This window comes from Eupeodes corollae, chromosome 2 (assembly GCF_945859685.1).
Source record: "Eupeodes corollae chromosome 2, idEupCoro1.1, whole genome shotgun sequence".
Lineage (NCBI taxonomy): Eukaryota > Metazoa > Arthropoda > Insecta > Diptera > Syrphidae > Eupeodes > Eupeodes corollae.
Window position 1 is genome coordinate 130,158,322 of NC_079148.1, and position 25,324 is coordinate 130,183,645.

Consider the following 25,324-nt stretch of genomic DNA (forward strand, 5'->3'; position numbering starts at 1 on the left):
TCATCTCAAGGAATGGACCGGTAAGTTGGCCACCAAGATCATGCGATTTGACGCCTTTAGACTATTTTTTGTGGGGCTACGTCAAGCTAAAGTCTACACAAATAAGCCAGCAACTATTCCAGCTTTGGAAGACAACATTTCCGAAGAAATTCGGGCTATTCCGGCCGAAATGCTCGAAAAAGTTACCCAAAATTGGACTTTCCAAATGGACGACCTAAGACGCAGCCGCGGTCAAAATTTATATGAAATTATCTTTAAAAAGTAAATGTCATGGACCAATTTAACGTTTCAAATAAAGAATCGATGAGATTTTGTAAATTTTATGCGTTTTTTTTTTTTTTAAGTTCTCAAGCTCTTAAAAAATCAACGTTTATTAGTCTGTCTAAGGCATTTTGTAAGAGTTCTTTTAAGGTGTTAAGATGCTTTCCTGAAACTGCTATAGCAATGTCATCTGCATAGACAATCACTCTGAAACATTCCGCATCCAGACCAGTAAGGATTTCATTTACCACTAGGTTCCAGAGGATAGGGGATAGAACACCACCTTGCGGTGTCCCTCTGCTACGAATCTTCTATCAGAAGAGTTGCTCAGTTTTAAATTAATTATTTTGCTACTCATCATTAAATGAAATAACTTCCCAAGCAAACTCTTTACGTTTAGAGATGTAAAAGCAGATGCGATTGTAGATATGTCCACGTTGTTAAAAGCCCCTTCGATGTTAAGGAAAGCAGTGTGTGTGACGCCGTTTTGTCAGATTTATATTTACAGTAGGCATGGTGAGCCGTAAACAAAAGTCTTCTATCAATACTTTCTGTTAAATGGATATCAATCAATCTTTCTAAGGCCTTAAGAAGGAACGATGATAGAGTTATAGGTCACAGATCTTTCGAATTGCCTTGAGAGCATTTACCTGCTTTGGGTATAAAACAACTTTCACTTCTTTCCATGAATCGGGAATATGGACCAGATATAGACAGCTGGTAAACATTTCTTAAAAATACCGACTGTCTGATTTATTTTCTTCATAATTCTTTTTTGAATAGAAATGTTAATTGTTTTTTCTTAAAAAACGATTTTTAATTATAAAATACAACATCCTCCAATATTTAATTTTATAATTAAATTTGTATTCATTATTTTTTATTTTTTTCATTTTAGATACCAACAAGGTCGTGGAAGTCCATTCAAGAATATCAAAGTTCCACCAGCTCCCCCACCTTCAATGTACTCGACCTTACCTATAGCCAAAGATAGAGTGGCAGCACGACCCTCGATGAAACATAGTCAACCTGTGGCAGCACCCAGAGGCACAATGCAACAACAGAATTTCTCTTCATTAAGAAAACAATCGAATCAACAGCATCATCATCAACAACAACAACAACAGCCTCCCATGACACGTGACTCCACAGAATATGCTTCACTGGATCGAAATGTCAATCATCGTTCAAAAACTCCAACTGCACCACCAGCTTTAACTCCATTATCAAGCTCAACCACAGGCGCCATACCTAAGGGCACACCATCTTCATCATTGCACTCTTCGTCATCGTCAACGGCGCATAAAAACCAAAAAGGCAGCAGTTCCACATCAAATATCAATAATATTAACACAACCAACAACAACCACAGCAACAGCAATAACAACAACAACTATATCAAAAATATAAGTCCTCTACCAAGCCCAAAACTTATCAAAATCCGGGAAAGCCCGGATCGACAAGAAAAACATGACAAACAACAATGTACCGCTGAAAAATCTTCAGCAATCTGTATGGAAACAGACAAAAAAATACTAACCAGCTCTTCAAATAAGATAGAAGGCTCCTCTGAATCGAAACAGCAGAGGAGGAGACTAAAAACCCCAAGTCCCGGAATTCCAGGTCCTGCATCAGATAGTACTGGTGATGGAGGAGATGGAGGGATCGGGGGAAGTGTAGCCGGAAGCACACCAGCGAGACAAAAAGTTACCCAATCAGACCTTGCACAATTTCAACAAGCTCCACCGCAGCCACTATCACCACTCGCTACTCCTGCTCCTGCTTCTGCTCCTACTCCAACCACCACGACTAATGACAAGCCAGGCAATAACCCACAATCCCAAAACGACGATAAAGATGCATCAGTGGCAGGAAGCCGTCTGAGGAATACTGAAGCGTCAGGAAAAATCAGTCCGATAGCTGCAATCGCTTCTGCTTCTTCTGCCGCTGCGAATGCGACTTCTGTCGGAAAACAACGCTCCACCGAACAACTAATTGAAACCGCAAACAATGAAAAGGATTCCAAGGATCCAGCTTGTGATGCTGCTGAAGTCAGTCCTGATAAAGGCACCAGCAACAATACGAATTCCACTACAATAACAACAATGGCTTCAGCTACTCTCGATGTCGATGAGGACGATGACGTCTTCTACGATGCACGAAGCGAAGAGTCTCTTAGCGTTGGTCCGCGCCGGAGACAAAAAGTAAGTACAAAAGCTACGGTTTTAGAAGTTCCCATATTTGCGTGGTGGGCGGGATAATTAGAAAATTTTAACATCAATTCTTCTTCATTTTCAACTCCTCTTCGTCTGTTTTGAATTTTTTCCTAAAAAGAAAAAAAAACTATAAGAACTTCTCCCATAAAAAGAGAACATCAAGTCGTGGATGGGCTTAGATACCTTTTCAGACACACATTCTTTTCGGTACCTACACCTAGATATACAATAGGACTTATGTGTCTCTAAAATCCCTTGTCGCAATAGTGCTTCTTGCTTGGTGCAAAATGGAAAATGGAGAAAAGTAAACTTTTGTGTAGTTTTCTTAAGAAATAAAAAGGTGGTTATCAGAGAAACTGTTCTTTAAAAATGCTGAACGAAATATACAAAAAATAAAAGATGAAGAAAGGAAGTTGAAGAAGTTAGGGACAAAAGAAGAAAACAAACAAAAAATACTCACACACAAAAAGAAGGAAAAGGAAGACTCGGAAAGAACGAAAGAGAGTTTGTTAAAAGTTTGAATTCATTATTTCTTTGGTTTGGGTTGAAGAATTCACATGAAAAGTCTTAAATCTTTTTTGGCTGTGAGACTTTTAATGGAACTTTTTGGAAATGCTTTGTTATACATAGGTGACGGTGCGTCTTTTATGTTTTGCAAAATTCGATAGAATTGTTTTTGGGGTTGTAGAGGTTTTTTTTTTTTCTTAGATATTTCCTTTTTTTTGTTGTGTAGGTTTTTTAATTTACTCAAAAGAGTTTTGAAAATGTTTCAAAATATTGATTTGTTCGCGGGCATCGTGTGGAACAAAAATACAGAAGTTCGAAAGAAAATTAGAATGATAATGAAGAAGTCCGAAAATGTGGGGGTTGTTATGTCGTCCATTTGGGGTACAGTGGGAACTCTCACTTTCATAGTTGAAGAAGAAAATATACCTGCTGATTCCAATTACATTGTTCTTTTTGTTCAAGATCTAATTTTTTTTAAAGTTTATTGTTTTTTAAGAGCTTAGCATGTTTGAGAGGTTAGATGTTTTTTTCGAGCATTTAATTTAAAGATTAGATTGTTAGCTTACACCTGATAGAATTTTATAGATTTTTCGCTTTCTTAAAAATTAATAATAAATACTTTTTAAAAGCTAGTGGATTGAGTTAGAATTATAAAATAAAGTCAAATAGTAATTTGAGTCTTCTAAAACAAATATGTGAAGCAAATAAAACCTCAAATACAAATAAACCTTGTTACGTGTAAATCGAACAAAAAATCAAGAATTTAATTCAGTTTGGTAAAGTAAAGCTTAAATGAAGACTACCAAAAAAAATCGTTTTACAAGGTTTTTTAATAAGGGCGGGTATATATTGAAATGGAATAGAATGGCGTTTGATGTGTGGCACGTAGAGAAGTCCTGCTGAAACCACATGTCGTCTAGGTGCATATGATTCAATTTGGGCCATAAGAAATTGGTTATCATCGTTATGTAGCGCTAGCTGTTGATGGTGACCGCCTCACTAACGACGTTTTCAAAAAACTAACTACTCCGCCGGCCAAAATCCATACCAAACGGTAACCTTTTGAGGATGCATTATTAACTGGTGAACCTCACGTGGGTCTGTGTCGTCCGATATACGGAAATTTTGCGTCTTAACACAGCCATTCATCCAAAATTACGCCTCCTCACTAAAGATGATTTTTCGGCCAAAATTAGGGTCTCTTCCAAACGATTCGAAGCCCAGTCAGTGAACAAACGGAGTTGACTATTATCATGTACTTTGAGCTTCTGGGTCAGTTGGATCTTGTACGGCGTAGGGCCAAGTCTCGAAGCGATGTTCTCGGCCGATCTTGCGTTCCTTGATATTTACTGAACGGGTAGTTTCAAATTTGGTCACCACACATTGAAGTGTCGCTTGTTTCTTGCTGTAAATCGTGGAACTTGCCACAATGATTTGGCATAAGCAACTGAATAATAAACAAAAGATTTGACAGATGTCACCAAAACAAAATGGCCGCTAAGGGCGCCAAAATCTACCCGCTTCCAATTTAAATTAAATTTAAAAAGAAGCGAAAACGAACTTTTAACCTCCTAGGTTCTTATATATAAACTTTTATTTAAAAGCCCTTTCTTATAAATACTTTGTACTAATTTCGGTCAAGTTGACAATATTTAAAATATAAAGGATTAAAGAATGCAAGTTAAAGTTTGCTATAAGGATACACAAAAACTTGTGTTTTAAGCCACACGACTCGTAATTACTAGTTCTTAAAGTAATAAGGTCTAGTTTTTAAAATAATACAGCACAATTTTGAATGAAACTAGGTTAAGAAGAGAGGTTGGTTATAGCTTTCAATGAAAATGTCTGTCTTATTTACTTAAGGTGGCGCTACAGTCCGGGGAGGACCGGGGCCTCAACCAACAAGCGTCTCCAGCCAGCTCGGTCCCTAGCTAGCTGTCTCCAGTTTCGCACGCCAAGTTGGTTCAGGTCATCTCCCACCTGCGTGCGCCACCTGAGTCGCGGTCTTCCTCTACTGCGCTGTCCCTCGGGATTGGATTCGAAGACCTTCCGGGCTGGAGCGTTGATGTCCATCCGCTCTACATGACCTAGCCATCTAAGCCGTTGGACTTTAATTTTGCTAACTAGGTCAGTGTCGCTGTACAGCCCGTACAGTTTCTTGTTTTATCTTCTCCTCCATTCACCATCTATGCGTACGGGACCAAAAATCACCCGAAGAATTTTTCTCTCGAAGCATCCTAAGACGCTCTCATCTTTCTTTGACAGGGTCCAGGCCTCAGCGCCATAAATGAGAACCGGGATGATGAGTGTCTTATAGATGGTGATTTTACATGCTCGAAAGAGGACTTTACTTCTCAATTGCCTTCTAAGTCCAAAGAAGCAGCGATTTGTAAGAGTTATTCTTCGTTTGATTTCAGCGCTGGTGTCGTTGTCTGCATTAATAGCGGTGCCTAGGTAGACAAAGTCCTTAACTACCTCAAAGTTAAAGCTGTCCATGGTGACGTTTTGTCTAAGACGTCGTCGTTCAGTGTCCTTTTTTGATGACAGCATATACTTGGTCTTGCCCTCATTGACCACTAAACCCATCTTCTTTGCTTCCGTCGCAATGCTCAAAAACGCTCCACTGACATCACGCTTTGATCTTCCAATTATGTCAATATCATCTGCGTATCCGAGTAATTGGATGGACCTTTGGAAGATTGTACCTCTAGTTTCGACCGTTTGGTTTTGCACAATTCGTTCCAGAACGATGTTGAAAAAGTCGCATGACAGTGCATCGCCTTGTCTAAAACCTTTTTTGATATCAAATGCATCGGTAAGATCTTTTCCGACCTTGATAGAGCAGCGTGCATTCTCCATTGTCATTCTGCACAAACGGATAAGTTTGACAGAGATGCCAAAACTAGACATTACTCGGTAGAGCTCTTCTCTATAGATGCTGTCATACGCGGCTTTAAATCGATAAAGAGATGGTGGGTATCGATTTGAAGCTCCTGGGTTTTTTCCAAGATCTGCCGTGGTGTGAATATTTGGTCGATAGTGGACTTTCCTGGTCTGAAGCCACACTGATAAGGACCAATCAGGTTGTTGACGAATGGCTTCAGACGTTCACATAATACGGCAGAGAGGATCTTATACGCAATGTTTAGGAGACTGATGCCTCTGATAGTTGGCGCAGTTTAGAGGGTCTCCTTTTTTATGTATCGGGGACACTCTGCTGAGATTCCACTCATCGGGCATGCTTTCTTCCGACCATATTTTGCAGATGAGTTGGTGCATGCTCCGTACCAAGTCATCGCCTGCTGCTTTGAATAGTTCGGCAGCGATGCCGTCAGCTCCAGCAGCTTTGTTTGACTAAAGTTTAGATAAAGCTATCCTCACTTCGTCAGGGTTGGGTCAGGCGGAATTGTTGATCTGCGTCGCCGAGGTTGAGTGGTTCTATCTCCCTTACAGCGAAATTCGGTTCGTCATCGCCGTTATATAATTTGGAGAAGTGATCGTTCCATATTCTCAGCATCGACTGCGGCTCTACTCCGATGTTCCCCTTATCGTCTTTACAGGCTTCGGTTCGTGGCTGGTACCCTTGGGAGGTTTTTTTACCTTTAGGTAAAATTTACGAACCTCATTTTTGTTGTGACATCCATCTATCTCCTCGATCGCGCGCTTCTCATGCTCTCTTTTTTTCCGTCTAAGAAGCCGATGTTCCTCTCTCCTCTTCTGCTCGTAGAGTTCCCGAGCAGCTCTAGTCCTTTTGTGCAGCGCCGTTTTGTATGCCTCTTGTTTCGCTGCGTGCGCTTGCTGGCATTCGTCGTCAAACCAAGGGTTTCGCTGTGGTGGCCGTGTGAAACCTAGCACTTCAGAGGCGCCATCTCTGATGGCTGCAAGGCAATGTTGCCACTGGTTTTCAATGCGCAGGAAGCATAGGACTCCTCGAGAGGTTATTAGAGACTCGATCGGAAAAGGACATGGCAGTCTCTTGCGATTGTAGCCATCTAACGTCGAATCTTCTCACAGTATTTCCTTGTTTTGGCTTGGATCGGGATATCCGTAGCCGTACCTTGGCTACAACGAGGTAGTGGTCCGGGTAAATGTTGGCCTCTCGGAATGTTCGGATATCTTGTATACTGGAGAAGTGTCGTGCGTCGATTTCAATGTGGTCAATTTGGTTGACGGTTGATTGATCAGGAGATTTCCATGTAACCTTTTGGATATGAATATATGTGAACCACATACTAGATACCATAACGTCTCGTTTCGGAGTAAAATCGATAAACCTGAATCCCTTGTCGGAGATTGTGTCGTGCAGGCTGTATCTCCCGATTGTGCCACCAAAGATGTCTTCTCTTTCTATCTTGTCATTTAAATCTCCTAAGATAATTTTAATGTCATAGCCAATGCACTGCTCATAAGTCTTGTCCAAGAGCTCAAAGAATATGTCTTTGGGTATTTCGTCTTCATCTTTATCCTCTTTTGGGCGAACGTGCATATAAGGCTTATGTTGGCTAATTTAGCCTTTAATGCGGTTTGTCGTGATGCGCTCGCTCTCATTGTTGAAAATCAAGACTTTTTGCCTGAGTCTAGTTCCAACAACATATTCACACCCAAATAGACGCTGCCTTTGTTCTCAATAGCAGTCGCCGTTGTAGATATCGCAGTCTTTTAGTTTGCGTTCGCCCGGTCTATCCCATCGCACTTCTTCGATGTCGGTAATATTTGCCTTGCAGCAGTTTAGGGCTTTCAGTAACTGTTCAGCTGCACGTGGTCTGTTAAGGGACCTAACATTCTATGTACAGATCCGAAGTTAGTTGTCCTAAATTTCATATAAAACACGATATATATGGGTTGTCAACAGTAAATCCGTCCGTATCCGAGGCTTGTTGGTACTTCGCAACTAAGGTATTTTTACGTGATCAGGAAGTCACCCCGAAGGCACAACCCCCAACCTGAAGGGCCAGATCCTTAGTCTCGTTTCACACTACAGTTTTGACCGTACGGCAAAAAACCGGAGGGTATAAACCGGATCAATGGCTAATTACACATTATACGGTTTTAACCGTACGGTAAAACACGATATATGCAGGGTTCCTGTGCTTAGTATACTTTTACACAGGTTTAGTTTTTTAAGAACACTCGTGTCTTAAAGTGGCTGATTGAACTCTACCGCACGAATAAAATCGTTTGAAGTGAAAACATGCATTTCGTCACGTACGCCACTAAGCTTATCATGGTGGCGTGGCGCCGGCATTTTTCCGTGACCGTATAATATGAAAACGTATATGCTCTTCTGCTAGTACCCGTGGCATGATGGTTAGTGCGTTGGAATGTCATGCAAGGGGTCTTGGGTTCAATCCCTGCCTCTGCCACCTTAATTTAAAAAAAAAATTAATTTAAGCGGGTACTGCCTCTTGCGAGGAATTGACAAATCCTTCAAGAGTAATTCTTATAATGAAAAAGTGCTTTCTCGAAAACACCATTATTAATGCTGAAAATCAATAATTGCTATAACTTTCCCCTAATAATTTTAAGTTTTTCGTAAACTTTTATTTTGCAAGACGAAATAACGTTCAATTTCATTATTTCATAAGATCTCTGGCCTTTTCGACGATATCAAAAGCTTAAACGCCTGTATAATCCAATCTTTCTAAAATTAAATAATTTGTCGGCTATAGATAATTTGCATTTAGACTCTATCTTTCTTTTTTACTTTTTCAACCTTGCAAAGCTCTAAATATGAATGTGTATCAAGATATGAATATCTTAAAATCAAGTGTATGTATGTTTGGCATCAAACACAGTTATAAATGGAATTTGAAAAAAATGCGAGCGCTTCACAAGTGTTTGTGTTTATTTCTCTTTAAAACCAACATTTCAAATAAAATTATTTCAATCAATGTTCTTGAAAAACTTTAATCTTAAATTCAATTTTAACGGATCTTAAATGTGTTATATAGAATTCAATGAAAATAGCACAGAATCAATTTCTTTTTGAAGTGGTTTCACCATCACCTAGAAAACAAAATGCCATTTTTAACCTTCCCACTCCCTCAACCAAAAAAAAACAACCAGACTTCTGGATTCGATACCATCACAAGGCATGTGAGGTATTACACAAGCCTATACAAAAAACCCATCACTTAGGTCCTTACTCGCATATTTTGGTTTGGTTTGTATACTACTCTCCATCCCCTAAAATTTGCTGATGCTGGCTCTTATACAGACGATTATAGTATGAGTACAATGATGGCGGCTTAAACGATATTTTTATTCTTGAGAATCATTGTTGGGCAATATGACATTTGATATTGGCTTCAGATTTGTTTGGCGATTTGTCTTGTATATTTTTTCCATTTCTGGCTGTTTTTTTTTTAATTTGAGGATTATGACATTGGTGCTTGAGCGATAAGACTTGACGTCATTGTGAACAGATAAATAATTCCATAACGCCCAAGACCAATGTCATAATTTGGCTTATGAGCCAAGTCTACCAAAATTTTACCACTAACAAAATTTCGAATAATTTTAAGTCGTTGTAGGAGGTTCCATTTTTGATGCATTTATTTTGAACCTTAAAATTTGTCTCACCCAAATGGTGTGCTTTTAAATTTGCCATTAGAGTATTGAAAATGGCAACCCTCTTTTATATAGTTTGTAAAAAACAATGAAGCTTGAAATTCGGACGAAAATGATACATTTAAATAAACATGTACTTAACTAAATTAATGAAATAATTAATTATATTGCAACGTAGGCATGTCAAACCGCAGCTCAACATCATACACCAACACACAACACAACAACAAGACCTTTTTCAAAATTGATAGGTCTTCCATCAACCAACTAACAAACAAGAAAAAAAATCAATATTTCAACAAAAAAAATCATCAACTTTTATTAAAAAGATGTACACCGATGCAATAACTTTACAACATACACCTTCTCTCCCACTCTTTACAAAATTTTACTACACCAAACCAACCACCTGTCTTTAAACCCCCCCCCCCCCCCCCCCTCTGTATATCCATTTACATCATTGCTTGATAGACATCCAACAAACTATGTTCTTTATTTTATTTTTTCCAATTTCCATTTTCAGGATCAATTTCACTGCACCAGCAGCTCAATAACCACTCCATCCTCATCACCTCACAATGCAGCAACCAATCCAACTGCAGCCACTAATCCCAAAAAGGACCCACCATCATCAGACAACAGCAGAGCTGATGCAGTTCCAGGGCCCATTACAAGCCCCCGACTCCACAAATCAACCAAATCCACCATCAGCTGTGATACATGTTGCCAGCTGGAGGACTCTCCCATTCCGACTCCACGAAATCCCTCACCCGTTGGAAGTAGTAGTTATGTTGCCAGCAACATAAATTCTCCTACGTCACGCAAGGCAAGTGTTGAGTATGCGCTAAGCAGACGAATTCCACAAAGCCCCAAATCACCAACCACCCCCACAAAACGGAACAGCGATGGTGAAAGCTCTCGCAAAAATTCTGCACACAATCCACAGGTCAATGAAACCATCGACATTCCAACAACAACAATTGCCAACACAAACAGTGGAGACTTACTCCAAGTGAGCACACTAACTACGGAGACTACAGCCACCAGCTCCAACAATGGCTCCCCAACTCACCACGAGACAGCAGCAACAGTCGTCTCTACTGCTACTGCTGCTGCTCTTCCACCATCATCACCAACCATCACCACCACTGCTCCACCAACAACAAAACCAGCAACAGCAGCATCACCATCACCAGTTACCATATCGGTAACAACAACTTCTGCGGAGGAGGCTGTTGCTGGCAACAAAGCCAACAGTGAGCTCAGTCGTGATTCGGATATCACAGGTGTCGTAGCGTCGCCATTCAAAGCAAACAGGTACGCGTTCTCTGGTTCAATTTTTTAAATCGTAAAAGGTATTTTACTACCTTCCTGGTAGATGATGTTTTTTTTTTTGTCGTATAAAATTTAATTTGTGTAAAAATTTAAGTTAAAGAAAAAATTCGATATCTCTTTCCCGGGCGCCATTTTCCACTTCCGGGTTAACCTTAACACATCAAAGAAGTGCTTAAATTGAGTATTTGCTTCCTCTTTTCCACAGCTAGATAATTAAAAAAAAAAGGAAAATCCTTTTAAGCTAGTTCAAGGCTGTGGGAAGTGAAAGGACGTCCATACCATTGGATTGGTGCAAATAGTGTTGCATTATAACCTTGAAATTCAGTGTCACCTCACCCAGAGCCAGACCCAGGCAGAAAAAAGGGGTTTGCAAAAGGGTTACCTCTTGGCCTCTTGCAAAAAGAGAGTGAAATTTTTTAGTGTTTATCCAGGGGAATTTCTATATTTCCTTTTTTTCAATTTTATTTTAATTTTTTTATTTGTTGTGTGTCAATGTGAGAAAAGAAAGTTAAAAAATATCTTTTTATCCTTGGGATTAAATTAGAAAGGATCAAACAAACAAAGTTTCAAATTAACCCCCGTTTGAAGGATCATCTATAATACGTACTTCGTCGTTGTTCATAGGTACATATACATATAGATATAGAATGAAACCCAGTGAAATGGAATACTTCATGCGTTCCAGCTAATTCAAGGTGAGAGAAGAAAAAAAAAAGGGTGAACTTACCTTCAACACCATAGATAGATTTAGGTTCAGGAGGTGGAATGGCCAATCCTATCCCTGACTGCCTGCCAGCCTACATCAACACTGTTTTAAGGACATTATTATAAGCGGGAACAAAAGAATGTCACTTTTATACCTCGTTTTTGTCGTCCTTGTTGTCCTCGTCCTGATCGTCGTGTGTCGTAGTCATATGTACAAATATAGAGACGTGTAATTCCCCATTCGGCACATGTTCCGTTATTTTTTTTTTTTTTTTCATTTAATTCTATTTTTTGCTTCTTCTTCTTGTTTTATTTTCTGTAAAAGCTTTTTAACGTAAAAAAGGACATCGCGTCGAATGTGAGTTGTGTACTATTTCTATACTTAGTTATAGGACAAAGGGGATTAAGATATTTTTGTTCTTTTTGTTTTTGCTTTCAACGACTACAACTGTGTGGGAAAGTCTATATTTTGTTATGTGAGTGTTCTAGGAGCAAACGTGATGCCATTTTAGATTGTTGGTACTTTTTTAATACGTTAATACGAGGAAGTGAAAAATAGTGTGTGTGTGTTTGTGTGTTGCATTGCATATAAAATGCAATTTGTGTATATTATATTTCTTTGTGGGTTTTTGAATGCCATTAATCAAGTTTTCTTATGCAATGAAGTTCAAAAATCGATTTTAAAATCCAATTCCGATTAAGGATTTTTGGAAAATGTGTTCTGAGAAACATTTTTGAAAATGATATGAATTCAATGGAATCAAGTTCTATTTTTAAAGGAATTAGTGAACATTTGAAAAATTCATGAGTTGAAAACATTTTTCTAAGTAAAAATAGTAAAAAAAGAGTGCAATATATTTTAGCTTCAATATTTTTGTAAATAATTGAAAATTCAAATGGATTGATTTTTATCAATGTGAATTACTCATAAAAGCAAATTTTGAACTTTTGAACGAAAAATTGATATTTTTTTGCTTTAGATTTTTTTTATGAAAAGACAATTTCTTAATAAGCGAGAAGAGAAGAATAGATAGGTCCAAGTTTAAGCATAAACCAAAGAATTCATGTGTCAACTCTAAGTCAACCAGAAATTGGAAAAATAAACAATATTTTTCAGAAAAAACGCGGAAATATAAAAGAAGTGCAAACGCTAAGTATTTAAAAAAAGGACGAAATTTGATTACCTTTCATCTCTATTTCAAGGACAACTTTAAAAATGGTGAAAAAAAGGATTGCAAATACCAACTTCAAAGAGTTATAAGGATGATAAAGTTCAAAATCCGATTTACTATTAAAGATTCAACTTAAAAGAACATAGTAGTAAATATAACTTCTCTCTTTCGTGTTTCTTTAAAATTATCTAATTTTTTAAACCGTGATTTGTAAAATCAGACAATTTTAAAGGATTGACATTATTTTCTCTGACAGTCTATTTGACAGTTCTAAGTTATTTTCAAATTTAATTTGGCATTTTTAATTGAAGAGTTAATTAATGGTTCAAGGATTTGATTTAAGAGAAGGATAATTTGCTTCCATTCTGCGTGCAATATAATTAATCAACATTTGACAAGTGATTAATTTCCCAAAATGACCCCGGCTATCGAGTTCGTGTGTTTTCCGAGGACATGTCCATACATTGCACATGTACAGTGGTGGCATGTGTAACCGAAAAACAATTGATCACATTGAAATATAGCCACAAAGTGTACTAATTAGAACTCAGGGATATGTCATGTAGACGTTACAGCCACAGGAGTTACATGTCCTAAATCTTATTCACACAATAATAACATAACATTATGTAAAGTACACTTAATTTCAAACATTAGAAAACATTTTAATGCAATTTAAAATTATATATTTTTTCACATTGTTGATTGTTGCACTGTTTTTCCCCCTAAAATTTAAAGCTTGACAAATTCGGTAAAGGTGTTAACACCATTGATCCTATATAAACAGAGGTAACTATCAAAAAGTGACTTTGGCGACTTTTGGCGGTCCATGACTTACGACACCCGGACACGGGATTTTATGAGACTATATACCATATTTTCAGCTTCCCATAGGAAGTTTTTTTAATGGGCCCGTTTGACGAATTGAACATTTTGACATATCTCGACGTTTCAAGGTGCCTAGAATCGAAATAAAAGATTGTACGTACGTAATACGTTGGAGAAGTTTTTATTCGTCCATACCTTTTTTAAGAAAAATCTAATTAACGGCAAACAAAATATTTGTCACCTCGCATATTTTACAAACGAAAAATGGTTTTATATCCAAAATGATTTTGTGCAACGCATAATAAAGTTTTTGACATCTGGTTTTGATTTTTTGATTGTGAGAAAATCCGATTGATAGTTTTTTTCTTATAACAAAAATATAAAAAGTTAATAAAAACTGTTTTTTGACTCAATTATCTTCTCAAAAATGTAGGATAATGGATTCAAACTATTTTTTTATCAGAAATATATTTTTCAATATTCAGTCAAATTTTGAGCAAAATCAAATTGACATTTTTTTACTAAAAACTGAAAACCTAAAAAAAATACAAAAAGTTCGTAAAAATTGATTTTTTACCATAGCAGTTTGAAAAAAAAGGTGAACATTTTGGCTAACCCTAAATATCTTACAAACCAAAAGCGCTAGAGACTTGAATAAAATTTTATAAAATATATTGTACTGATATCAAAGAAGTATATTTTTTTTGTTGAAAAAAATCCATTGAAGGGTTTTTTTTTTTGTAAATCAAAAAAACTCAAAACACACATTTTGTCACCTCCAAAATCTTACGACTAAAAATGATTTCATCTCCAAGACAATTTTGCGCAACGAAAAATAATGTTTTTGGCATCTGATAAAATATTGAGGAAAATAGAATTGACAATTTTTTTTTATAAAAAGTAAAAGTCTAAAAAAAACATTACCCACACAAATTGAATATCGATTCAAACATCTTTTCAAAACCTTGAAATTTAGGCTTCAAACTTGTTTTATCTTATAAGAAATATTGTTTTTAATATTTTGGAAAATATTAAGGAGAATCGAATTGACTGTTTTTTAAAAAAAATAAAAACTTAAAAAAAAATTAACAAAAGTTGGTAAAAAAATGATTTTCGACTCAAATATTTATTTAAAACTTTATGATATTGGCTTTAATTTACTTTTATCTTTCAAAAAATATTGTTGGCAACAATTAGTAATTTTTTTTAAAAAAATCGAATCTACAGTTTTTTACAAACAATTAAAAGCCGAAAATAATCAACAAAAGTTGGTTAAAAATGACTCAAATATCTTTTCAAAAATTTGAGATAATAGCTTCTTACTAATTTTTACTTTTAAGAAATATTTTTTTCAACATTAGGACAAATTTTAATTAAAATGGAATTGACAGTTTTTTTACAAAAAAATAAAAACCGAAAAAAAATTAACAAAAGTTGGTAAACATTGATTTCCGACTTAAACATCTTTTCAAAAATTGTAAATATTGGCTTTAAACAATTTTATCTTTTAAAAAATATAGTTGTTAACATTCAGTAAAATTAAAAAAAATTGAAATGACTGTTTTTTTACAAAAAATAAAACTCTAAAAAAAAAACAATATTAAAACTTTGTAAAAATATACTTTCGACTCAAATAGCTTTTCAAAAATTAAAAAAAATTTTGTTTTCGATATTCAGTAATTTTTATATACAAATCCAACAGTCCGTTTTTTCATACAAAATAAAATCTGCAAGAATTAGTACTCAAATTTGGTAAAAATTGATGTTCGGTTTGTAAATATTTTAGAAATGCTACTAAAATTGGTAAAAATTTCTTTTGTACTAACAATCTTTAAAAATAATTTGACAAACAACTTGTGTAACCCAACCCAACAAACTTTTAAGCTAGACAAATCGACAGACGGGATGGGAAGTTATCAGTGTGGGTCACATCACAGACCCGTTTTTTTTAATAAAACTACTTTCAAGCCAATATCTCAAATTTTTGAAAAGATATTTGAGTTGAAATTCAATTTCAACGAACTTTTAAATTTTTTTTTATATCTATATTTTTTGCTAAAAAAAGTCAATTAGATTTTTTTCTAAAATTTTACTTAATATTGAAATAATTTTTAATAATAAATGGAAAAATCTCTCTAAAAATCTTTTATATCGACTCTAGGGGCCTTAAAACGTCAAGAAAATGTCAAAATTTCAATTCGAATTATCATTTCCATTACAATAATTGCCTATGGGAACTTAATAAATTAGTTTGTGCAAAAGCTTGTAGAGAACCACGCACTAGTGATTTACAATTCTCAAACATTCCTTTGAGCAAGTTATGTCATGGACCTACAGATCTTACGCCAAATCCAAACAGATATTTTAATGAATCATTTTCCATGCCAAGAATTTGTCTTAGAAGACAAAGGTGTTACAGGCAGGGATAGAACCTAAGACCACAAGGTTAGAAACACGTCAAAAGTGTTTCCACTTCTGAGATTGAGTTAGCGTTTTCTAAGCTTAAGGGTGCGACGTGATATTGACGGAATTTCACCAATCATTTTACGAATGTTGTGGAAATGCATTGGTTGTTCCTTTAAAAATTATTTTTAATCGTTCACTTGCTAATGGCGAGTTTCTAAAAACTTGAAAATGTTCAACAATCACACCTATTTGCAAATCAGGTGGTAGTTAAGATGTTTCAAACTATCGTCCAATTTGTAAAACTGCTACGATTCCCAAATTTTTGAAAAGTTAGTCTATGACAAACATGGTTTTGTAGCTGGTAGATCCACTGAAACTAACCTCACTATTTTTGGTAATTTAGTCTTGAATGCACTCGAGAAGGGTTATCAGTATGAAGTTGTTTATACTGACTTTTCTAAAGCTTTTGACAGAGTCAATAATGATGCTTTACTTATGAAGATAAATAAAGTAGGTTTTTACTCAAACTTTTTAAAATGCCTAGATTCATACTTCGAATCGTATTCAGTACGTTCGTATAAATAACATTATTTCTGCACCGGTATATGTTACGTCGTCCGGTGTTCCACAAGGAAGCCATCTTGGTCCTCTTTTTTTTTATTGTTTATAAACGACATTCCTGATATGTTTTTAAATTCAAAGTACTTGATGTACGCAGATGAACTAAAGGTATTACGTTGCATAAAATCTGAACATAATTGTTTTCTTCTGCAACAAGAAATTGATCTTTTATCGGACTGGTGTTTATCTAACTGTTTACATTTGAACATTTCCAAATGCCAAAGCCTAAAGTTTTCTCGAAATCGTCGTCCAATTAATTTTATCTATAAAATCAATCATATGCCATTGTCCCTAATAACCTTTAAAAAAGATCTTGGCGTGATTTTTGTTAAAAAAAACTGGACTTTGTAAAGCATATAGATTTTTTTGTAGCTATGAAGGCAATTCAATGTTAGGTTTCATATTGCTAAACTCAAATGAGTTTTCCGATCCACACACCTTAAAGAGTTTATACTTTGCGTTTGTAAGGTCCAATCTTAAATACTGCAGTGTTTTCTGGAATCCTTCATATTTTCTTCCTTCATTTATAATCGAAAAGATCTTAAAACGATTTACGAGAGTTTTAGTGGAAAGACTTCAAAGGCACATAGATTTTCCTACCTATGAAACGAGGTGTAAACTACTCGGTATTGTGCCTCTTAACATTCGTAGAAAGTATACAGAGGTTATGTTCATTCGTGACATAGTAGCAAGTCATATTGATTGTTCACAAATTTTAGCTCTAATTGGGATTAATGTTCCTGCGAGATAGCTTCGAAACCAACCGTTTTTTAATGTTCCATGTCATAGAACTATGTATGCTTCCAATGAACCAATATCCAGGTGTCTTCTTTTCTTTTCTCTATTTTTAATTGAGAATTGAAAAGTAATTTTAGAAAACAACAAAACCTCGTAGCTCACAGCAAAATTGACTACAAAGTATAACAAACTGTCACTTTGACGTTTGACAACTGAATTGTTTGTTATTTGCAACTCAGATGTCGCTGTCATAAATGTCAAATGTCAAAATGGATGTCTTCGTTGCTTTTTCTCTGTTTTGTTATTTGTTTATCTGCTCTCTTGGTTCTCACTTAACTTTTTTTTTCAAGTTCATTTGCATAATAAATTATTAGATTCAGTCAAAAATGCAAAGTTTCCACTATCTTGGATAGAAGATTCATGGATTTACTACGACAAAAAATCCTTTCTCTTAATTACATAAATAAACAGAAAAACAGCATTTCCTATTTTTGAAGCTGCTTTCTGCTAAGAGGTGTTTCCTTAAAGCAGGAAAGGGTTTTCACTTCACTAATGACTCAGTAAGTTATTTTTATAGAAATTTAGTCAAAAATATGCTTAAGTTTGCTTTTAACGTTATTTTCATAAAATTCAAACTTTAGCAATAAATATTAATCGTTTTTCTCTCGAAAAACACGCCATGATGAAAATGTTAGTTTGACAGAATATTTAGATGTTTACAGTTTGGTCATTGGTTAAAATATTCCTTCAAAGTCAAATTTCTCTAGTCCCAAATGTCATGCCCCTCCTGGAATGCAAAATTCCAAAATTTGTTCCTGCACTTTGTGTTATTTATAAATGTTAAAAATCATGCACTCGAGTGCAATACAAATTTTCAGGAAAAAACTCATCCCTACACCCCAACTTCATGTTCAACAAAAATGGATTTATTCATGTCCTTGAACAAAAAACATGATGTAATTAAATATAATCTACTCTCATCATAGATTTTATACTTCCTAAAGTACCTATGTTTATAAGGTCTAGATACTTATATGCAATGTAAAGTTGTAAAATATTTAAAAGTTCTCTCTGATGGAACAAAATCACAATTTCACAATGAAGAATGCGTCTTTTAAAATGAAATCTGTGTTCCCTTTGCCATATTAATATTTTATTTCTCAACAAGTTAGTGTACGACAAGTAGGTTTATATAGCTAGTAAGTATCTAACAGTAACAATGCCTTAGAGAATGAAGCTTATTCCTACGTCGTCACTCGTCGTTGTATATACGTGTATATTTCGTGATGTTGATGTCCCTGTCCTTGGTGCTTGGCCGTTGTGTGTTGAAAATGTCCTTAACCAGAAATTGTTGGCATAACCTTGATAGAACATTATTTTTTGTTACTGCCTATACACACACACACAAACCTACCTATACATAGTTCTTGTGTGTGTGATATTCATATGAAGAAACAAAAATTGAAGTTAAAAGGAAACAGCCATTTGTAGATCCGAAAACGAGGAATCAAACTGAATCCTTTTTTCGTCCCTTTGCGTATTTTTGTGTATTTATATACGGAAACTCGAATCATCAGCCTCGTTCTTTCGAACGATAGGGGACTTCAACAACAACAAAAACTGGGTGAAGGGCTTTCGCCCCCGGTTATATAATCCCAATGGCAACGTTTGTATTTTAATTGAGCGCCAAAATTGAAATAAAATCGCTTTTGGTTGTCATACGTTTTTAACTTTTTTTTCACTGATGGTATGGTATGATATTCAAAGGATATGATTTACTTAAAGTGAAAACGATGAGGGCAAGGGATTTGTAGAGCACGCAAACAAAAAATGGAATATTATACAACTTTGCAGTTAAAAAGTTAAGTGGTTTGTGCTAATGGACGCACAGTCTCGCAGCCAAAGTCGTTGTCGTTTTCGTTGGCTTTTTCGTTGCCGTTTTCGCCACCGTGTGTTTGGGTTGGTAGGAGAAAAGGACTGTAAAAATTAAATGAGGACATAAACATTTATAGTATATGAAGGTGATTTGCGAACAAGTTTTTTTTCTCAGCTTTTTGTTGTTGTTAATGATTCCATAGAGGTTAGTATGATGGTTAACGCATAATGCAAGCCAAGCACTTTTCATATAATAATTATTATTTTAAACTCTTTGTGGAGGTGGAGAGATTACTTTAACAGTTAATGTGTCATATTTTTTTTTATTCAAGAGAAAACACTTTAATTTAATGGCATTACACATTTTAAGTTTTCTGTGTCGTGCATTCGCTTAAGGCTTAACACGTGGCAGATGAAGAAGGTTTTTTTTTTGTGTACCTTACGTACAAATATGTTCTGTCTGCGTTATGGTAGTAAGATAATAGGCTTTTTTATTATAGTGGGATGAAATAATTGCATAATTCTTAAATATTTAATTATTTATAGTCTTGTGAGTGTCTCGAGGGCTCTCTTATGAATTTTAAAGTTGAAATAATTATTCAAGTAAACATGAGTGCTTATCTCGAAAGAAGCAATTATATATCTTTTTAATTATCCTTTAAGATAAAATGCAATACAAAGAATTTTAATCAACTGTTTTAAGCCTTTTAAAACTATGAAGTTTTTAGGAGTTCATCTGCAATAACATCTGCACTTACATCTCTAAACGTAGGGAGCAGAATTATTAACCCAAAACTGGGCGACAATTGTGCCAGAAAATTCGTTAAAAGAGGGGCACCGCAAGGTTGTGCTCGATCCCTTTCTTTGGTACCTAGTGGTTAATGAAATACCAAATGATCTGGATGCGGAGAGTTTTAAAATGATTGTCTATGCGTATAACGTTGCTACAGCTGTTTCAGGAAAGCATCTTGACACCCTAAAAGAACTCTTACAAAATACATTAGACACACTAATACTTTGGCCCGATCGGTGTTGTTTGCCTGTTAACCCACACCAAACCGAATAAGTCCTATTTTCGAGGAAAGACAAAATTCCATTAACCCTCGCTATAATAAACGGCTCCAATTAAGGCCATTCTAAGTACCTGGGTCTCATTTTAGGCAAAAATCTAAATCGGAAACGCAATGTACAGGAAAGAGTCAAAAAAGCTACTGTAGCTCTATTTTCTTGCAAAAAACCTATTCGTAATAAATGGGGCTTACAACCCCAAATCACGCATTGGCTATACACATCGGTAATCACACCGATTTCAATGTGAGGTGTGGCAGTATGGTGGATTGCTTTAGAGAAAGCTATAAACCGCTACAAAATAAATATAGTCCAACGTTCTGCTTGCCCATGTATAAGCGGATCACTTCGCACGACTCTATCTGCTCTATCTAAGACCTCTTGATATATTAAGCAAACAAATAGCTGCAAGTTCTGCTATTTGCTTCAAAGCTTGGCCACTCCCTAATTCTTTGGTACTTCCTTACTTAGAAGGTGGCTCTATATTCCGGGGTGGACCTGGGCCTCAACCAACATGCGTCTATAGCCATCTCAATCCCTAGCTAGCTGTCTCCAGTTTTGTACGCCAAGTTGGTTGAGGTCTTGACCCATCTGCGTGCGCCACCGGTGTCGCGGTCTTCTTTTACTGCGCCATCCTTCGGGATTGGATGAGAAAACCTTCCAGATTGGAGCATTGATGTCCATTCGCTCTACATGACTCATCCATCTATAATGGCTTAATCACAAACACGCTTTAACTTCGGCTTCGTCTGCGTTGCGGTGGCCTTGATTCGAGGTTGTTTTGAATGACATTTCTATTATTTCATCCTTCCAAAGAGCAAATACTTTATTGGTTGCCATTTTTTCAAGCTGGTGAGCTGTCAGACAAAGCAAATGTTTAGATAATTGAACTAAAGCTTTCCTTTGGAGTCACATTACGTTACATTACGTTTTTTTTCTTTATAATTGTCAAACGAAACGTGAGGTAGAAGCTCCATTGTGATAGCATGCATTGAATTCCTATGGCTAAACTCGTAAACGTCAGGCGAAGCCGAAGCTGAAGCGTGTTGGTGTTTCAGCCATTAAGTCGTTGGACTCTAATTCTGCTAACTAGGTCAGTGTCGCTGTACAGCTTGTACAGTTCTTCGTTATATCTTCTCTTACATTCTCCCTCTATGAAGACGGGACCAAAAATCAACCGAAGCATCCTCAGACGCTCTAATCTTTCTTTGAAAAGGTCCAGGCAGCAACGCCATAAATCAGAACCGGGATGATGAGTGTCTTATAGATGGTGATTTTAGATGCTCCAGAGAGGACTTTACTTCTCAATTGCCTTCTAATTCCAAAGAAGCAGCGATTTGCAAGAGTTATTCTTCGTTTGATTTCAGCACTGGTGTCATTGTCGTGAGTTTATACCGGTGCCTAGGTAGACAATATCTTCAACTACCTTCGAGTTAAACCTGCACATGGTGACGTTTTGTCCAAGACGTCGTCGTTCAAAATCCTTTTTTGATGACAACGTATTGCCCTCATTGATCACTTAACCCATCTTCTTTGCTTCAGTCGCCATGCTCAAAAACGCTCCACTAATATCACGCTTAGATCTTCCAATTATGTCAATATCATCTGGGTCTCCGAGTAATTGGATGGACCTTTGGAAGATTGTGCCTCTAGTGTTCACGGTTGCATCTGTGAGATCTTGTCCTTTACATCTTCACGAATCCTATCTTTAAGGTCTTTTGAAACAGTTTTAAAGTATTAACTTGGACATTTTCTCCAACATGTCTTCGAATAAAAAAGTCCTAAGTTAATTTAATTGAACAATTACTGTGACCAATGAGGGTTTCAGGGTGATTGCCTATGCTGACGACGTTGCAATATCTGTATCTTGTCACCCTCAAGTTCTCTCGGAACTTCTACAAAATGCTTTAAGTAGGATAACAAACTAGGCTAAGCAATGTGGCTTGGACGTCAATCCACATAAAACAGAACTTATACTCTTTTCGTGAAGGTATAAAATTCCTCCGATTAACCCACCCAAGATTAAAGGAATACCATTAAGCTTTTCCAACTAAGCTAAATATTAAGGCCTCATTTTAGACAAAAAACTAGATTGGAAGGCAAATATTGATGAAAGAGTAAAAAAGGCTACTGTAGTGCTTTTTACTTGTAAAAAGGCCATAGGATCAAAATGGGGCTTCTCCCCTAAAATAACCCACTGGCTATACACTTCGGTAATCAGGCCGATACTCATTTATGGAGCCGTCGTATGGTGGACCGCACTGGACAAGATGGTAAATCTAAATATGTGCATCACAGGATCACTTTGCTCAACAGCAACAGCAGCACTGGAAGTGCTTTTAAACCTAACACCTCTTGACATCTTCTCCAAAATGGTGGCAGCCAACTCATCTGTGAGGTATAGAACTACTTCTCAATGGAACAGTAACTAATACTGGACATACTACTATTCTAGAAAATTTCAGATCTATCCATGATCCCTTCAAGATCCTCCTGGGAAGAAGAGAGACCCATGGAAGACAATGCGGTACACTTCTATACAGACGGTTCAAAGACCGATTACGGAGTTGGAAGTGGTATCTATTCGGAACAACTGAATCTTAGTCGATCATCCAGACTTCCCACCCAATCAATGGAGTGTATTCCAGGCAGAAGGAATGGCGATTAAAGAGGCACTATCCTGGCTCAAAGAAAACGTGTTATCTTGCAAGGATATACGAATCTTCGCGGACAGCCAAGCCGCTCTTAAATCTCTCGCGTCTGTCTCCACCAATTCTCAAATAGTCCACGATTGTCGATCATCTCTGATAAATATCACGGAACAGTTTAATATTCACCTCATTTGTGTGCCGGGCCACAGAGACATTTCGGGAAATTTCAAGGCCGATGAGCTCGCCAAAAACGGAACACATCTGCCTAATGTTAGACGAAAACATAATAACATATCTTCTCAAACAATATGCTCTAGAATCAACAAATGCTAGATGGTCACAGAGTACTACCTGCCTAGCAACCAAGCAAATATGGCCAAGCATAGGCTTAAAACGGTTAAAAGTCTTGATATCCCTGAGCAGACAAAGTATAAGCTCTACAATTGGGATAGTAACAGGACACTGCCTCATAGGAAGACATGCTCTGAGGCTATAGGGGTCTACACAAATGACTTCTGTAGAGGTTGCATTGACGAGGAAGAAGAGGAAACAGTCCAACAAGTTCTATGTACATGTCCAGCACTCTCCATTAGAAGGAATAACTTTCTCGGTAATCTCTTCTTCGATAATACCAGTAAACTGGCAACGATTGACACAAAACGTCTCTCTAACTTTATTAAAAGTACGAAATGGTTTGTTTAAGTTCATTACTCTCCCATGAGTAACCTCATTAGTGGTATCACAATGGACCCTTGAGGTCTACTAGCGTCAATGACATCTGGACAGCCACTCTAACCTTACCTACAAAACCCCTTGCTAATAATATATTTTTTTAAATATAGTTGAAAATTTGCATTCAAAAATTGTAGCCCTATTAACAATGGGCATCTCAAACGATCCTCGATTGTCTCTCATCTCTTATGGAGATGGTGCAGCAATGGCCCGGCACCCACAGAGACATCACGGGAAATTGTAGAGCCGATAAACTCGCTAAAAATGGGACCGTCACTTCATGCCTATTTCACCTGAAAGGGAGAAGAGAGGTATACCGATAACTTCATGTAAAACAGCGTTTGCGATAGCGAACTCTAGGTGGCACAATTTACAAACATGCACAGCCACAAAACTCATATGGCCTTCACTGGACCTTAAGCGCTGTAAAGGCTTGTTATCTCAAAGCAGACGTCATGTTAGCTCCCTAATAGGTGCCCTTATGGGACACTGTCTTATAAGACACGCAATACGACTTGGTGCAGCCTCAATTTCTCACCTTCTCTCCTGCTCTTCACTAAGACACATACTTAATCTGGGAGACTACTCTTTTGATAATCAAAGTGATCTAGCTAAAAAGGATATCAAATATCTGCTTCGCTTTATAACAAGCTCAAAATGGTTTGACTTGTGAGAAGTAATTTTCTAGATTCATGTGGTATCACAATGGGCCTTTTCTTTCGAATCTGAATCCGCAGCCATTTTAACTTAACCTACACTTCAAATTGAAGATAAAGTAACCAAGAAGTATCAACATCCTACAATACATTTACTAGTATCAATAGATTTCTATGAAGTAAAACGCTTAAAAAATAATCAAACTAAAATAAAATCCATTTAATGTCACTTATTGTTAGTTTATTCAATATAAACTAATCCAAAAATAAATACCATAAAAATAGATTTTTTTTTTTCAAACAAACAGCCTAATCGATTAAAACGTTCAGTGTTATAATAATATTTTGATAAAAGAGAAAAATAAAAACTAACATTTAAAATTGATGACATAATTTATAAAGCCTTTTAATAGTTTAATCTCTAAAAAATCCCTTATCACTATATCCTATTATTTTTTGTTCTTATATTTAATTTCTAGGACACTGTATTATATTTTTTCAGTTTTAATTTAATATTTTTTTAACCCTCTCTCTGATTTCATCACAACAGCAACAAAAAACAAAAAAAATCCAAGGCTAAAGTTTTCTCGATTATTATTTTTGTTTTCCCTCTCGGTTTATCTAACAATCACACCATATTTCCACTCTATGCCAACAAATGCAACACAAAGTTAAAAATTAAAAAAAGGAATATATAAAATAAATAATAATAATAATCTATCTGCCACAGAGAAGCACCACCATAAACACACACATACACACTCACATACTTAAACAGCAAAGTGCAGTCGACCAAACAAATGTCCTTGGCGAGGGATATAAAGTGATTTTTTCCACTTATTCCACTTAGTCGCCGGAATAAAAGCAACTTTTTTACAACTTTGATGCACACATCCATATGTGTTGCTACAGTTTTGTATAAAACATTATAAAAGTTGATATAATGTCCATACGTTTGTGTGTGTGTGTGTGTCTGTCTTTTT

General features: G+C 36.2%; 1 protein-coding gene across 1 annotated transcript in view; it reads left to right on the forward strand.

Moving 5' to 3' along the window:
* The first annotated feature begins 2,123 nt into the window (after positions 1-2,123).
* LOC129946187 (uncharacterized) overlaps positions 2,124-25,324 on the forward strand; it is a 507,301-nt gene continuing 484,100 nt past the window's right edge. Inside the window, exons 1-2 of the mRNA XM_056056274.1 lie at positions 2,124-2,465; positions 10,078-10,871. Coding sequence (XP_055912249.1) covers positions 2,367-2,465; positions 10,078-10,871 — 893 coding nt within the window. The 5' untranslated portion in view covers positions 2,124-2,366. The remainder of the gene's footprint in view (positions 2,466-10,077; positions 10,872-25,324) is intronic.